The following is a 16164-nucleotide window of genomic DNA, read 5'->3' as shown; positions in this document are numbered from 1 at the left end:
AATTTTACAGTAGGTGAAATCCTCTTGACCTCAATGAGAAAGATTTACCCATGTTTTCTAGTTTAACTCTACTGCTATTAAAATTTGCTACAGGAAGTTTTTAATTTTTTGGAAATCCTGAGTGAAGGGTATCTTTCCCTATCATTAAAGGAATTTCTTAAGAAGTAACATTTGCATGGTCACACATAGTAGGAGCTCAGAGACCTTAAGGAGTCACGTGAGTCAACATTTTATCACAGAAGACGTGGCCAAGTACATTTCTCTGTATATTGAACAAAATCTGTTGGCCGAATTCTTCCTTGGCTACCACTGTTATATCAAATTTGATGTTAGTATTAGGGCTTACCAGAACAATGTGTCGGAGAAGGCGATAGCACCCCACTCGAGTACTCTTGCCTAGAAAATCCCATGGACCGAGCAGCCCGGTAGGCTGCAGTCCATGGGGTTGCACAGAGTCAGACACGACTGAGCGACTTCACTTTCACTTTTCACTTTCATGCATTGGAGAAGGAAATGGCAACCCACTCCAGGGGCTGAGTTCCTGGGATAATCCTTTAGAGATTTCTCAGTCTTCAGGATATCAGCATAACATCAGCATAGGTTATGCATCTATTCTAGATGCTTCTAATTCTTATGTTTCGCTCACAAGTTTTCCAGTGTTCTGACTTTGACAGTACAGATTACTGCTAGTAAGTTGGAAATGAACAAAATTCAGGAAAGAATTTCAACTTAAAAAAAAGTGTTCTTCCATGGCAAGAACACTGGAGTGGGTTGCCATTTCCTTCTCCAATGCAGGAAACTGAAAAGTGAAAGTGAAGTCACTCAGTCGTGCCCGACCCTTAGCGACCCCATGGACTGCAGCCCATCAGGCTCCTCTGTCCATGGGATTTTCCAGGCAAGAGTACTGGAGTGGGGTGCCATTGCCGTCTCTGTTGCCATATGCAATGACCTATAAATAGTAATGACTTATGATTTCCAACTGTCCTGGGCTTCAAAAATCAACCAACTCTCATATTATAAACAGTATTCTTCACATGGGGGTGGGAGATGCATTTTCTGTAACTCCTCATGACCATTTCATTCAGAACATCAGCAGTAATCAACAAAGGTCATGAATTTGCCCAGATACTTTCATTTCTTATGCTTAAAACTGATGAAATACCTGAGTATAGAAGGTTATGAGTGGTTTTTGGATAATATGGGATTATCAGTTCAAGAGATACCCCATTTGAGTTGTTTACCATGTTAAAAAAAAAAATACACTCCAAAAGCAACAGCTCTAGACAGAATGCTATGTCTGATCAATGTTCTGATTCATCCTGATCACTAAAGGTTTCTTTGACTGATAGAGGAAAACTCCTGTACAGAAACCATAAAGTTTTATTTACTTATAATTCTGTCTCTGGTGTGAGCGGACTAGCCAAATTCAACAGCCTTAATCCTTTTCGGAATGAGGTAGGAGTTTTCAAAAACAAAACAAAACCAAACCTTAATCAAAGCAGTACTCCATATGCCTTCCAACTTCCTGTGATACAGTGTGAACTAATACTACTGCTACTGGGGGCAGAATCCAGTATAAAATGAATGTATCTCAAGAAGGCTTCTTCCAATACCTTTGATACAATTCCCTAGAAGAAGAGTATCTACTTATGTTTGAGATACAATCAGAAATGACACATGAAATGTGAGCAGCTTGGATACATGCATATATTTAATAATGAAACAATTTATCGACAACCAAAAAAAAAAAGAGAGAAAAAAATTCACAAGACTGCAGTGCTGTGGAAGAAAATGAGACATCAGTATAGCAACTGACCCAGAAGGCTGCATGATAAGTACAGCAAAGACAGACTTGACTAGGATAGTATTGTATGCTCTTCAAATGGAGAAGTATCCACTTATTTGACTGCTTGGAAGCAGGCAGCTTTATTGTATGCTGCATGGAATGGAGGCAAAGAGCCAGGGAAAGGACAGAGAGGAGAAGGAGAAGAGCAATAAAGAATTCAGGGTAAGCAGATGGAAGGGACTGAGATAGAATTACAAAGAGATGACTGTAAGGCTTTTGTTTCTTCTGCAGCCTAAAATAAACCTGTTCCAAGTCTTTGTCAGTCAAATTCACTGATCACACAAGTAGCACTAGGCACTGTGAAGGAATGGTGAAGGAACTGGTTTACAAAAGTCAAAGGATACCAGGGGTTCCTGCTCTCAAAGAGCTTACAACCTATATGAGGAGACAGGTTCCACACACAAAGCTACTATAAAACATATTTACAAAGTAACATAAATACAAATAAATATACATATGAATAAACAATATATGAAAGCTAAAAGGTACTGTGTCAATAATTGTTCAGAAGACCCTAGGTCAAAGAAGGCTTTCCGAAGGAAAAAAATGTGGACTTTGAGTATAACAGTAGTGTATAGTAGGGCATGTGCAAAGGCATAGAGTGGAAGCAAATATGTCGTGTACAGTAGGCAGATTAGCTTGATAGAAAGTCTAAATAGGTCTCCTTAAGAAGTGAGTGGGATAAAACAGTAAGAGTCTATTTGGTGAAAGATACTGACTTACCAATGTTAGGTCTGGTCCCTAAAACAAAACAAACAGGGAAAGATGTTTTCTTTAGGTAATGATAGGAAGTGGCTACAAGGCCAGGACCAACTCTACTACTCTCAAAAGTTTTGTAGTTACTCTCAAACAGAGAAACTAGAAATGGGATGGTGGAGAAGTATTCATCATCCTTGAGCAGTTCAACTAGAAGGAACTGCCTTCTGCAACAATTCTTATGTAGTGGCAAGTGAAAAACCTCAATGAAATCCCTAAACTGAGGACCTAAAACCCAAAGGGCAGCCAGATCCCAGTCACCTCAAGGGCTCAAGCAGAATGTCCTAGACCTTGTTACTAATTCTTGGTGGGGAGTAGATTGTGTCTGCTTATAAAAGAATTTATTTTTGAACTACCATGACAATCAGCTTTGATCCTAACATTTTACAAATTAAAACAGGAGGATGAGAAGAGCCCTAATCTATAGGGAATGCTCACGTCCCTGAAGAAGGACAGGTCAATAAGGGCCCAAATTCTCCCCTGGTCTTTAAGTGGAGAGGCAAAACATCACACCTTGAAAAGAGGCTTTTCCCAGCCAAAGACCTCTTTCTTTAAGCCTACTGATCTGAAGCTGTTCCAGGAAGGAAAAAAAAAGAGTCCAGGCCAGTTGTTCAGCAGCAGCCAGAGTCAGCCCCCATGTCATGAGAGCCCCGCTGGGAGGCACTGGGTCCCACTGGGGTTGAAATACACTGCTGGGGTCCAATCTTGATGCCATTTGCCTGTAAGAGAAAAGAGGCAATAGTTCCCACCTCAGTGTGAAAGTAAGTGGGAGAAAGGAGAGGGATAAAAGGAGAAATCATTAATTACAATTTCTAGAAGCAGGTATGGCCTTGGCAGGTAACCATGCGCCTTAGCCAGACTGCTGTGGAACAATAATCTGTGATGGTGAAGATAAAGTCACCAGCTGTGGTATTATAGATCACTGGAAGTGGCTTCTGTGCCCATTTTTAAAGTGACTGTTAAGTTACTTAAGTTTCATAGCTATGTGCAGAATCAGGATGTGATTGGTAAGAGTAGGTAAAACAGAAGTGGCAGCATATTAGCATATAATTCATTCCCCCCCGCCCCCCAAATGTGCTTTATAGAAATGACAAGCTAAGCAATTAAAAACCACACCTCCCCCATGCTTTGGAATAGTAAAAACCTGAGGTTGAGAGAAAAACCTCCCATAATGTATAAAGCTTTTAGATCAGTAATTAATAATCTCTTTAAATAGTCTTGGAGAAGGAAATGGCAACCCACTCCAGTACTCTTGCCTGGAAAATCCCATGGACAGAGGAGCCAGGTAGGCTACAGTCCATGAGGTCACAAAGAGTCGGACATGATTGAGTCACTTACTTCACTTCACTTCACTTCACTTTAAGCAGTCTGGGTCTCAGACTTGAGAAAAAAACAGACAAGCTATGCCAGTTCATATAGCTTCATATAGTATCATGTTAGACAGGAAGTGCTTATATTCTAGGAAGCATCCTATCCTGTTTAAAACAAAGCAAATTTAACTGTCAGCCCCTTACCCTATCTTACCTCATTGTGGACATCAAATAAACCCTGCTGGATCTTCCTATATATTTCTTTGGCTGTGTTAATGAAGGCCTGAAGGAGACATAAATCATAGTATTAGGCTCAAGTTTAGGTAGAGAAATTAGGAAAAGAGAATACAAATATTATGCCGATTTGGATTTCAAAAGTGAATTGGGAACCATTAGGAGAACTGAGTAAAAATATACAAGGTCCTCCAAAGGCCCTGTAAAAGCCATTCCAAACAATTTCAAATAGAACAAAGAGATTCTATGGTATTTTGGTATTGACACAAGATGTACCTAGGGTTCCCAGACTGGCACACTCTGCAAATAAAGCAAACATGCTCTCTTCTGACTCAGTTACTTAAGACAGATTCAACACCAGACTTAGGAATGACTAAGATGGAATTCATTAGTTCCCCCAACTAAGATGATTTACAAATAACGGTAGTGTCAATCCACACTACCAATTAATGTTACTTAATATAAAAGTAAAGCCTCAGGAATCAAGGAAAAACAAATGGAACAATTCCATTAAAGGGAGAGACATGGTCACTATGACCCCTGTTACCCATGTTTTAACAGGGGAGGAGAATTCTGAAGGGAAAAAAAAGGCAGGGACAAAGATACAGTGTAATCTCTGAAACGCTTTCCCTACTTTTTCCCAAATAGTACCTCCTCCACATTGCAGGCTGTTTTGGCTGAAGTCTCCATGAATATAAGTCCATGTTCCCGAGCAAAGGCTTCTCCTTCTTCTCTCTTCACATCCCTACGAGACTCTAAGTCACTGCAAGAGATTAATCATTAATTGGGGAGAAAACTAAAAAAAGATCCAAGTGAAAGAAGAAATTTATTCTAAAAGAATCCCACAGCTGTTTCAACTGCCAGTTAATCCATAAAGAATGCAGATCCTGAATGGTGTCCTTTTGTACAGGGTCGCTGATTTCTGTAGCCTCTGGGAAAATATTCTTCAGATCAGATTCTTGACAGCTGCTACACAGTTGAGGATAATGCCTTATCTCTTATTACAGAGAAAAGGGTTTATAAAAGGTTAGGCAAGCCCCATAGTTTCTCAAGGTCTATGCTGTAGTCTTTTTTGAAGGAGATCCAGTTAAACCAAAGGAAAGAAGAGGAAAGGGAAATTCCAGTTACTGGGGAGTAGAAAAGTCACATCGCATAGTGATAAGTGTCTTCCTCATTACCGGAATCAAGCCACAAGAGGAGACAGCAAGGAATAAGGAAAACCCAGTTGCCTTAACTCATTAGTATCATTATTAACATGTATAATAAACAGCAGCTTGCCACCAGGGAAATGAAGGATTCAGAGAAAATGATACGGGTAAAATTAGGTGATACTAAGAACAGAGCCGAGGATTGAGGAAGAATAACGAGGCATGGAAAAGACTATATGAAACACAGGATTTAAGGATGCAGAATAAGATTATGGTGAACTGTCCAATTTTCATTTTTCAAACTGGAAATTTTCATTTGGGAGGATTCCAGTTTTTCACCATGAAAAGAAAAAATCCAGGAGTAAGTCCACTAGAGAAAAAAAGTCTGCAAAACGTATACTTATTTTTCATGAGCTGTGTGAAGACCAAGGAAGAACTAACCCGAAATGGCAACAGTGCTAAATCTGAACATCTAGCCCAGACATACCTCTGAGTTCCAGATCTGTTTGTCCATTTGCCTGTTCATTTCTACTCATGTGTAAAAGGCACCTCAGATGTATATCAAAATGAAACATCATCTTTTCCCTTCAACCCAACTCTGTCCCACACTTCCACATGGCACAAGCCAAAAACCAAGGTTATTATTAACATTTTTTCCTTCTTCACACCAAATACCCAATTCACCCCAAAGCAAAGTATTTCCAAAATGTACCTTACAATCATCCTTTCTCTCTCTCTCCAGTGTCACTGACCTAGTCCAATCCACCACTTTCTCACTTGGACTGCTGCAGCTGAGATCCACATCAACCCTTGCTCCCCTCCAGATCTTTTAAAATCTGATCAAGCTACTTCTCTGCTTAAAACTCTTAAATGCTTCCTACTGTGTTTAGAATAAAATCCAGACTCCTCACTCAGGTCTGTAAGTGCCACAAGATCTGGCTCCTGCCTTCTTTTCCAACCTCGTCTTGTACCATTCCCCTCTGATTTAGTCTAACCACACCAGGTTTCTTTCAACATTATAAACTTATCATCAAGCTTCTTCCCAGTTTAAAGCTTTCACAGAGTTTCTTACCCCTATCTGACGCCTTTTCAAAAACTCTTTGCCCAGTGAACTCTAGCCCATCCTTCAGATTTCAGTTTAAATGACAACTCTAAATCAAAAGTAAGTACCCTGGGGCTTCCCTGGTGGTCCAGTGGTCCAACACAGGGGACACTGGTTTGATCCTTGGTCTGGGAAGATCACACATGCCTCAGAGCAGAGCAGCTAAGCCAGTGTGCCACCTGAGTTCATTTGCCACAACTACTGAAGCCTGCATGCCTTAGAGCCCGTGTTCCACAACAAGAGAAGCCACAAAATCAAGAAGCCTGCACACTGCAACTAGTGAGGAGCTCCCGCTCTCCAAAATTAGAGAAAGCCCACAAGCAGCAACTAAGACCCCAGACTCCTTTGTTCATGGGATTCTCTAAGCAAGAACATTGGAGTGGGTAGCCATTCCCTTCAGGGGATCTTCCTGACCCCGGGATCGAACCCTGACCTCCTCCATCCCAGGCGGATTCTTTACCATCTGAGTCACCAGGGAAACCCAAGTAAAATTATAAAAAATAAATAAGTATCCTGGTACTCTTTTTTATAGTGCCCTTTTTTCCCCCTTCACTGCATTTATCATAATTTGTAAACAGATACAAATCATTTTATGTTTAATATCTATGTCTCCACTAGTCTGTGAGCTCCGTGGGAATGAGGGCAGGATTTTGTTTTCACCTTGCCCACTCAGGGCCTACCACAATATCTAGGATGTAGTTAAGGTTTTTCACAAATTGGCTGAACCAATGAGTATAATTAGTCTCTGGTGGCTGAACCAATGAGTATAATCAGTCTGTGGCCACAGTTCTAGGTGCCACAGATTATTTGAAATACTCAAGGGAAACATAGCAACACTACATCAGAACACCACATAAATTGCTATTGTTCAGTTGCTAAGTCATATTTGACCCTTTTGTGACCCCATGGACTGTAGCCTGCCAGGCTCCTCTGTTCATGGGATTCCCCAAGGCAAGAACAATGGAGGGGGTTGCCATTTCCTTCTCCGGGGGATCTTCCCAATCCAGGGATAGAACCCTTGTCTCCTGCACTGGAAGGCAGATTCTTTACTATTGAGCCACCAGAGAAGCCCCCACATAAATACAAGCTTAATATAATTGGCAGTGTCAAAATCAGATCATGATAGATTCAACATTTGCACTTCTTTTTGAGGCTGCATTCTTGGCAGCTGCCGTGACAAAAAAGCAAACACTGCACAAAAATCAATTTGCAACAGAAAAAAGAGTGGTAGTGTCCAATGTTAACTCCAAGGTTCGACAAGCTGTGCTATGCCTGATAGGCATACACAGGTCATTAGCAAGTAATTACAGTGACTTAAGAATGAAATAAGAAATTCTTTTCCTTTTAATTCACGTTTTTTGTTTTTCAAACAGTTACTCAGTTGCTATGACAAAAATACCTGCTATTTTGTTTAGACCTAACTATTTAATAACAAAACTATCAAGTATGCCTTGTGGCCTATGGGTGCCTTAGAAAATTCATTAAGAATAACAAATGTTGCTAAGGATGGGGAGAACCTGGAATGCTTGTGCACTGACAGCAGTAATGTTAAGTAGTGCAGCCACTATGGAAAACAGTACAGCAGTACCTCCAAAAATTAAACAGAATTTCCATAAGATCCAGCAGTTCCACTTCTGGGCATATATTCTAAAGAACTGAAAGCAGGGCCCCAAGCAGATCTCTGTACACCCATGCTGACCAGCAGTACTATTCACAACAGTCAAAAGTAAGAAGCAACCAAAGTGTCCATCAATGGATAATAAAGAAAATGTGGTGAATACATCCAATGGATTACTATCTAACCTTAAAACAGAAGAAAATTCTGACACATGCTACAATATAGATAAACCTTGAGGATGTTATGCTAAACAAAAGCCAGGAACAAGAGGACAAATATTGTAAGTTTCCTAAAGTAGGCAGAAGAGACAGAAAGTAGAATGGTTACTGCTAGGGGCTAATGGGATGGGATCTTCCCTGATGGCTCAGCAGTAAAGAATCCACCCACAATGCAGGAGACGCAGTTTCAGTCCCTGGGTTGGGAAGATCCCCTGGAGAAGGGAACAGCAACCCACTCCAGTATTCTTGTCTGGGAAATACCACAGACAGAGGAGTCTGGCGGGCCACAGTCCATAGGGTCACAAAAGAGTTAGAAACAACTTGGCGACTAAACAACAATAGCGGGATGGGGAAGGTGAAATTAGTGTTTATGGGAACAGAGTTTCAGTTGAGGAAGATAAAAAATTTCTGGAGATAAATGGTGGTGATGGTTGTATAACAATGTGAATGTACTTAATGCCACAGAACTGTACACTTAAAAATGGTTAAAATGTAAGTTTTATGTTACATATATTTTACTGCAATAAAAAAGCTTTTTTAAATTGAGATACTAACGAACCTAAACTAAAAAAGTTTAGGTCCCAAATAATTCAATATCCAAAGAGTACCTAGATGACGTCTAGTACTTGTTATTTATACAAATAAAAATTTACCTCTTATTCCCAATCAGCATGATAACCATGTTGGAACTAGAGTGCTGCCGGGCATCCTCTAACCATGAGGTCAGGTGGTTGAAGGTTTCACGCCTACAGCAGAAAAATTTCAAACATGGGTCAGAGGCCCATTTCAAAATGTCAAAGCATTTCCAAATGCATAGGAAAAGGGGGAAACTTATATGTATAAAGAAAAATATAAAACAGGCAATTCCTCTTTAGCATTCTTACTAGATTCAATGGATTAAAAAGACTTTAAGAACAGAGGAAAGAGTCTCCCTCTCATGCAGCAGGTGTGACTCACCTTGTAATGTCGTACACCAGCAGTGCGCCGGCTGCTCCCCTGTAGTAGGAACGGGTGATAGAACGGAAGGATTCTTGTCCAGCCTTTTCCATCAACATGGCAACAACAAAAAAATCCCAACAAAACCAGGTTATTTGCAGAGAAGTTACTTGATCAGATGCCACTCTAACACAAAGGAGTTAATTTTACAAAAGAACTTCTATTAAGAAAAGAGAATTGGCGAAAAGAAAACCTGAATGCCCAGGAAGAAGTCCAGGTAGCAAATCAGTATCTTTCAGTGGGAGTACAGTTGGTATTTTGGGTGGCTCAATTCTTCCTGTGAGACTGTCCATTTAATTGCTGAATGTTTAGCATCCCTGGCTCCCTGTCACTGAATGTATTTACCCTATAATCAGTGTGACAAAGACATTTCCACACAATATCCCCTAGGAGAGAACTGGAAATACACTAGAAACTCAGAGTATTTTTCAGTCCCATATGATGTTGAACGTATCACCTTTGTTTTTTGTTTCTATTTTTGTTTCCACTCCTTTGTCTTAGAAAATTATCTTAGAATGACAATGCTCTATATAATAGAAGTTTCATTCCAATGGATCAAAGTAGAAAATTAGATACAAAGCACTATACTAACTGACCTTTAGTGACTGATAAAGGCAGGACGGGGCTTCCCAGATGGTGCTAATGGTAAAGAACCCTTCTGCCACTGCAGGAGACTTAGAGACGCGGGTTTGATCCCTGAATGGGAAGATCCCCTGGAGGAGGACATGGCAATCCACTCCAGTATTCTTGCCTGGAGAATCCGATGGACAGAGGAGCCTGGTGGGCTACAGTCCACAGGGTCACAAAGCGCTGGACATGACTGAAGTGACTTAGCATACACATACGCAAAGGCAGGACTACCAAGATGTCCCTTACTGGGATCCTGTCACAGCAAACAGGAATAATGACTAGGGAAAGCAGTCCAGGGCCCAGGACAGCGCTGTCCTAAAACAAATTCAAGTTTATTCTCTACTTTCATTTCCAATGGGGGCCAAGATACTAAGATTTATTTATAATTGAGCAATTTACTAATGCCCCATATACAGGATACTTTTGCTTTCTTGATGGAACAGGTTTTTGGGGAGGACAAGTTTCATCAAAGGAAGCAAAATCATCTAAATATGAATTCCCTGCGCATTGACTCTATTCTATCAGAAAAGTTTTCACATTCTTGAAATTGCTTATCCTTCTGTCCCGACATAAAGATTAGGATGGGAGACTTTAAGATTGTTCTTAAAGATAGGGAAACTAAGATCTGGACATGGGAAAATAAATAGCTTTTATACAATATACCAACAATAACATTCATGATACTAATAATTAACAAAAATGTGAAAAATTAGGCTCAAAGGTCAGTTCAGTAACTGGCCAAAAGTTAAAAATTCTATAAACACCAAATCCATAATTTAAATGTAGGAGCTTAGTATAATACTCCATAGCAAAAAAGTCTGTTTTCTTAAACATTATGTCACATAATCTAAAGCCAGGTTTAAGGTCAGAAGACTGTTCTAGTACACTAGTTCTAGGTTACATTTCCAACAGTACAAGAATCTCTTACTACAACAATCTTATTGCATACCTGATAGAACATTAAAATCCAAAAGTAATTCTAAAGAACTTTGTTGGTAATATTAACCACACTTTAAGATCTAAAACATATGTTTTCCCTCCAAGAGCTCACTTAAATTTTATTTTTTTCCCTAATAGCTTTATGTCTTAAAGCATTTGATTCCTGGTTGGCTTCTAACTTACACTTTTTCCTCCTCTGCTATGGTTGAAAGCCTTCTCCTTCCTCAAGTCCTTCCAAGAGCTAAAAGGGAAGTCTGAGGGAGGCCTGTGTGATGGTTGAATCAACAGAAGCATTTAACTTTTGCAAATGAAAACACTTTCAGTGTGCTATCACAAATGATTTTTGAAATCAAATCACTTTACTTCTTAATCTCAATCAATTTCCTGAACCAAAGTTTGCTAGGCACTAAGTTAGAAAGAGACTTCTCTGGTGGTCCAGTGGCTAAGACTCTGAGCTCCCAATGCAGGGGGCCAGAGTTTGATCCCTGGCCAGGGAACTAGATCCCACATACTGCAACTAAAGATCCTGCTGCTGTAACTAAGAGCCAGTGCAGTCAAATAAATGAATAAAAATAAATATTTTTTTAAAAAAGCTAGAAAGAGTGAGCCATTCAATTTGAGATGATCTGCATCAGTCTGAGGTATCTTTGTCCATCTCCTGTTTAACAAAAAAAAATCCGAAGCAGCAAAGAATTAAGATGGAGATAAAGAGAATTAAGTTTTCTCATTTCCCCCAAATGGAAGCATCACATTATATATAATTTCAAGATATATAAAGTATCCATTTCTACAAAATCAGACAGGCTTATTTCTTAAGAATCAAAATGCATTCCAAAGTAAGATGCAAATGAATCTGGGATTTTTTTTTTTTTTTGGCCATGCTGTATGACTTGTGGGATAGTAGTTCCTTGACCAGGGATCAAACCTTTATGCTGCCCTTGCAGTGAAAGCTCCAAGTCCTAACCACTGGACTGCTAGGAAATTCCTGAATTTGGGATTATTTAATCAATATATTTACCAAAGCAAACTCATATATACTTGGATTATTTGAAACAAAAAGACATGGTATTCAGAATTTGTAACTGTAACAGATGGAAGTGAAAGCTTTCCTGTCTCTTTGATTTCACTAGACCTCCTCTGACCTCTGTATGCAGGTCAAAACAGAACAGTTAAAACCAGACATGGAACGACGGACTGGTTCCAGTTTGGGCAAGAAGTATGTCAAGGCTGTATATTCCCATTTTATTTAACTTATATGCAGAGTACATCATGCGAAATGCCAGGCTGGATGAAGCACAAGCTAGAATCAAGATTGCCGGGAAAAATATCAATAACCTTAGATACGCGGACAACACCATTCTTATGGCAGAAGAGCGAAGAAGAACTAAAGAGTCTCTTGATGAAAGTCAAAGAGGACAGTGAAAAAGCTGGCTTAAAACTCAACATTCAAAAACTAAGATCATGGCATCCAGTCCCATCATTTCATGGCAAGTAGATGGGGATACAATGGAAACAGTGACAGACTTTATTTTCTTGGGCTTCAAAATCACTGCTTATGGTGACTGCAGCCATGAAATTAAAAGATGCTTGCTCCTTGCAAGAAAAGCTATGACCAACCTAGAAAGCATGTTAAAAAGCAGAGATATTACTTTGCCAATAAAAGTCCGTCTAGTCAGAGCTTTGGTTTTTCCAGTACTCATGTATGGATGTGAGAGTTGGACTATAAAGAAAGCTAAGTGCTAAAGAATTAATACTTTTTAACTGTGGTGTTGGAGAAGACTCTTGAGAGTCCCTTGGATTGCAAGGAGATCCAACCAGTCCATCCTAAAGGAAATCAGTCCTGAATATTCATTGCAAGGACTGATGCTGAAGCTGAAGCTCCAATACTTTTGTCACCTGATGCGAAGAACTAACTCACTGGAAAAGACCCTGATGCTGGGAAAGATGTAAGAGGAGAAGGGGATGACAGAGGATGAGATGGTTGGATGGCATCACTGACTCGATGGACATGAGTTTGAGCAGGTTCCAGTTATTGGTGATGGACAGGGAAGCCTGACATGCTGCAGTCCATGGCGTCGCAAACAGTTGGACATGACTGAGTGACTGAACTGAACTGAACTCTGACCTCCATCCTTAGCTCCTCCGTCATAGCCCTTTATCCCTGCATCAGCCTTTACTGTTATATTTGGGACTAAAGTATTTTTGTTTTCTCTTACCGTATCCCAGATTTGCAGTTTGATTTGTTTTCCATCAATGTTGACCATACGGGCCCCAAACTCCACACCTGTCAGTGAAAACCGAAAGAATGTGATTCTCATGAACAACCATGGTGACAAGAGGTTCATGCTTGTCCTCATTGTGCTAATGACTCATCCTCCGCACTTGGTGCCACTAAGCCCATTACAGTTCCCTATTTGCTCCAATTAATTTTGTGCTCCTTAAAGTTTTATCTTTTGGAATTAAAAACTGTGTTCCAGGTGACAACCACCTCAGGAATATAACTGAAAAGCATATATGGGCATAAAAATTAATTAAGAAATCAAATAGAAAAAGTGAATGAATTTTTAGAATTATTGTTTAATGCTTAAATTTGATTAAGAAATGTTTAATTTGTAACTAAAAAACTTCTAAATTTTTTGAAAATATTTCTTAATATTTTCCCAAAGTCACTCTCTAGTCCTCTATATGAAACAATAAATACTTGCTTTTGCAATTTTAGATTTTTTTTTTTAGAAAAGCACCTATCTAAGGATAGGTTCTCAAGAATGAAACATTTCAGATCTCCAATAATTCCAAGAGTTCACCAGAAAACAGCATGCCTCACAGGGGTTTGGAAACAGATAGTCCGAATAAAGGTTTTAGTTTACCTGCATTCAACTTCTATCTTCTATCAAGGTAATGTCAGGACAAAACTTAAAAATCGAAGATCACTTACATTAAAAATACTTGATTGTAAGTCAAACAATTTGCCCTATTTTCTATCTTTACACAGTACTTTACTCCAGGAATTCTGATCTGCAGGTAAGAAACAGCACTAATCTAGCTTCTGCTATTCAGGGGCCCCAGGCACAATATATCCAGAATCTCTCTCAACTCTATAAAGTTTTACAGTCAATAAGCAGATTTAAAAAATTGTTTCTTACTACTCTAGACTGCATCATCAAGAATAATGATAGTTACTAAAAAAAAAAGTCACTAATTTTGTTTTCTTTCTGGACAAGAGGAATGGAGTTTCAATGGTGAAGAATTAAAAAATACAACTTCTGTCCCCTTTTATGCAACTTCCTCTAATTATGAAGAAATCTTCTTATTTTGTGCACATTTTATAGCCAACTGCCTTGTTTATCTTGGTATAGAAGACTGAATTCAGAAAGAAACAGGGCATATATTGGACTCTGGGAAAACTTGATTGATCACTTCATTTTGCTACTTTGAAACCTGTCATTTGCTCCCATTACCTTTAGGTGTGTCAAAACTCATCTCTCCCCTTCCCCACCCCAGATGTTCTCTACTCTTACTTCTTGTCACTCTTCTCTTTAAATTCCATGGTCAAGCCATATTAAATTACTTTCAGTTTTCCAGATTAGCCTGAACTTTGTTATTCCTGAGCCCTTGCACCTGTTTTTCCCTCTTGGCCTGATCACTTTTCTCTCATCTTCCACAACCTCTTCGCTTGGCTAGTTCCTTCTCGTGCTTCCATTTTCAGCTTTTCCTGATAGATGTGGCAGCCTCTTATCCCCTTTTGCAATAGTAATTTATTCATTGGTATCTGCCCCCAGCCTCACCTCACCTCCTACACTGGAGCTTTCAATGTAGGCATGTTTGCCTTGTTAAGCACTGTATCACTTAGCACCTAGCACATTGTGGTTGTACACAATAGTCATTTACAAAAGTATTTTCCTGTTGATACTAAATCCTTTTCTAACCACTTTAGGTATTTGGCGCTGAATAAGTACTTTGGGATCAGTAGTAGCTTCAGATTTCCATAATGTGGGACTTGGAAGTGGCAATATAGTAAGAATGGGAGCTAGGGATTTTACTCTGAAACTGCACCTGCATGGCAAGAAGGCTAGTTTTATGTATATAATCTTTATTTGGGTTGGAGTTATGGAGATTATGGGGAATGGGTTGTTAAAACTCAGCAGGTCGTCCCATATCACAAATTTGTGGAAGATGTTCACATTTCCCACGCTTACCAGAGAGTTCTTGAAACTCATGATTATCATATCTTTTCTTTAAAACAAAACTTACCAGTTTCATGTACCTTTTATTCTAGGTCTGGGATGGCTCTTCCATTTGCTTCCTCCTCTCCAACACACACACAAAATCTATACTGTAGTGATTACTTTGAAAAAGTAATGAGGTTCACACTACTTTACCGCAGAGTAAGGCGAGTTTTTGAATTAACAGTACGTTTCCGTAGGATTTTACATAAACATACAAATCACATTTGTTAAAAAAAAAAAAAAAATCCTAAGGCAACTAACCCATACCTCATGGTCATCTCTAAATCTAGTCACCTTTCAATTACCTACTCCCCATTACACTACTGCCCATTTCTCAGCATTTAGTCATTCTTCACTTAACATAACTTTGGACTAACCCAAAAATAGGAAGACGTAACTTTTCTACTTCGAACACTAAAGCTGCTAACTTTCTATTTTAGTCAGATTTCATAATCTATTCTACGAGAGGTATATGCGCTTACCTATTGTGAGGTCGTGGACAGGTTGGAATCGCTTGTCTGTAAACTGCAGGAGGAGACATGACTTCCCCACACCTGAAAGAAGACGCGTGCGTTAGGAGTTAGGCAGTGAGAACAGACCAGTGTCGGGGCGTCCAGGACTGGGGAAGGGGAGCCCCGAGCCCCGCCCCCGGCGGCCCGCCCCGCCCCCCCTTCACTTAATCGCCCAGCCCACTAAATGAGCCCCGCCCCCAAACCCCGACTTGGGTGTTTCGGATCCCCGCCCCAGCTTGAGGATTGTCGCCCGCGGGTTACCTGTGTCTCCGATGATGATGTACTTGAAGAGATAAGCATAAGTCATGGTCCCTTTTCCTCTGGATTCCGGGTCCGCCCGACTTCTACAGCCACTTACCTCCGGCCTCTCTAGCCGCTCAATCTATCGACCTCCGGCCCCTCTAGCCCAGTTAACGTCTCTATTGCTCTCCCTCGAAATCCCGTTTCGGTCGGAGCGACGGTAATACCCAGATACCACCTCCGGGGACGCCTCTAACACTCCTACATGCCATTATCCCACCAAGCTCCAGGAGGCGATAGCTAGCCTGTCAGTCCGCTCGGCCTTCCCGGGCCTGACTCGCAGCGGCCCCAAGGCGCTCCTTCCAATCAGCGGAGAGCGACGCACGACG

General features: G+C 40.2%; 1 protein-coding gene across 1 annotated transcript; it reads right to left on the bottom strand.

Annotated features, from left to right (window-relative positions):
- Positions 1–1782: 1782 nt before the first annotated feature.
- RAB2B (RAB2B, member RAS oncogene family) lies at positions 1783–16097 on the bottom strand. Its single transcript, XM_052646123.1, has 8 exons — positions 15797–16097; positions 15506–15577; positions 13014–13081; positions 9190–9272; positions 8886–8978; positions 4798–4909; positions 4127–4195; positions 1783–3321 (listed from the first exon to the last, which is right to left on the bottom strand). The coding sequence occupies exons 1-8, from the start codon at positions 15840–15842 to the stop codon at positions 3214–3216; spliced, it is 651 nt and encodes a 216-aa protein (XP_052502083.1). The 5' UTR covers positions 15843–16097; the 3' UTR covers positions 1783–3213.
- Between the last annotated feature and the right edge of the window lie 67 nt (positions 16098–16164).

The sequence above is a fragment of the Budorcas taxicolor genome, chromosome 10 (genome assembly GCF_023091745.1).
Source record: "Budorcas taxicolor isolate Tak-1 chromosome 10, Takin1.1, whole genome shotgun sequence".
Lineage (NCBI taxonomy): Eukaryota > Metazoa > Chordata > Mammalia > Artiodactyla > Bovidae > Budorcas > Budorcas taxicolor.
This window is presented reverse-complemented; position numbering and strand designations above follow the sequence as displayed.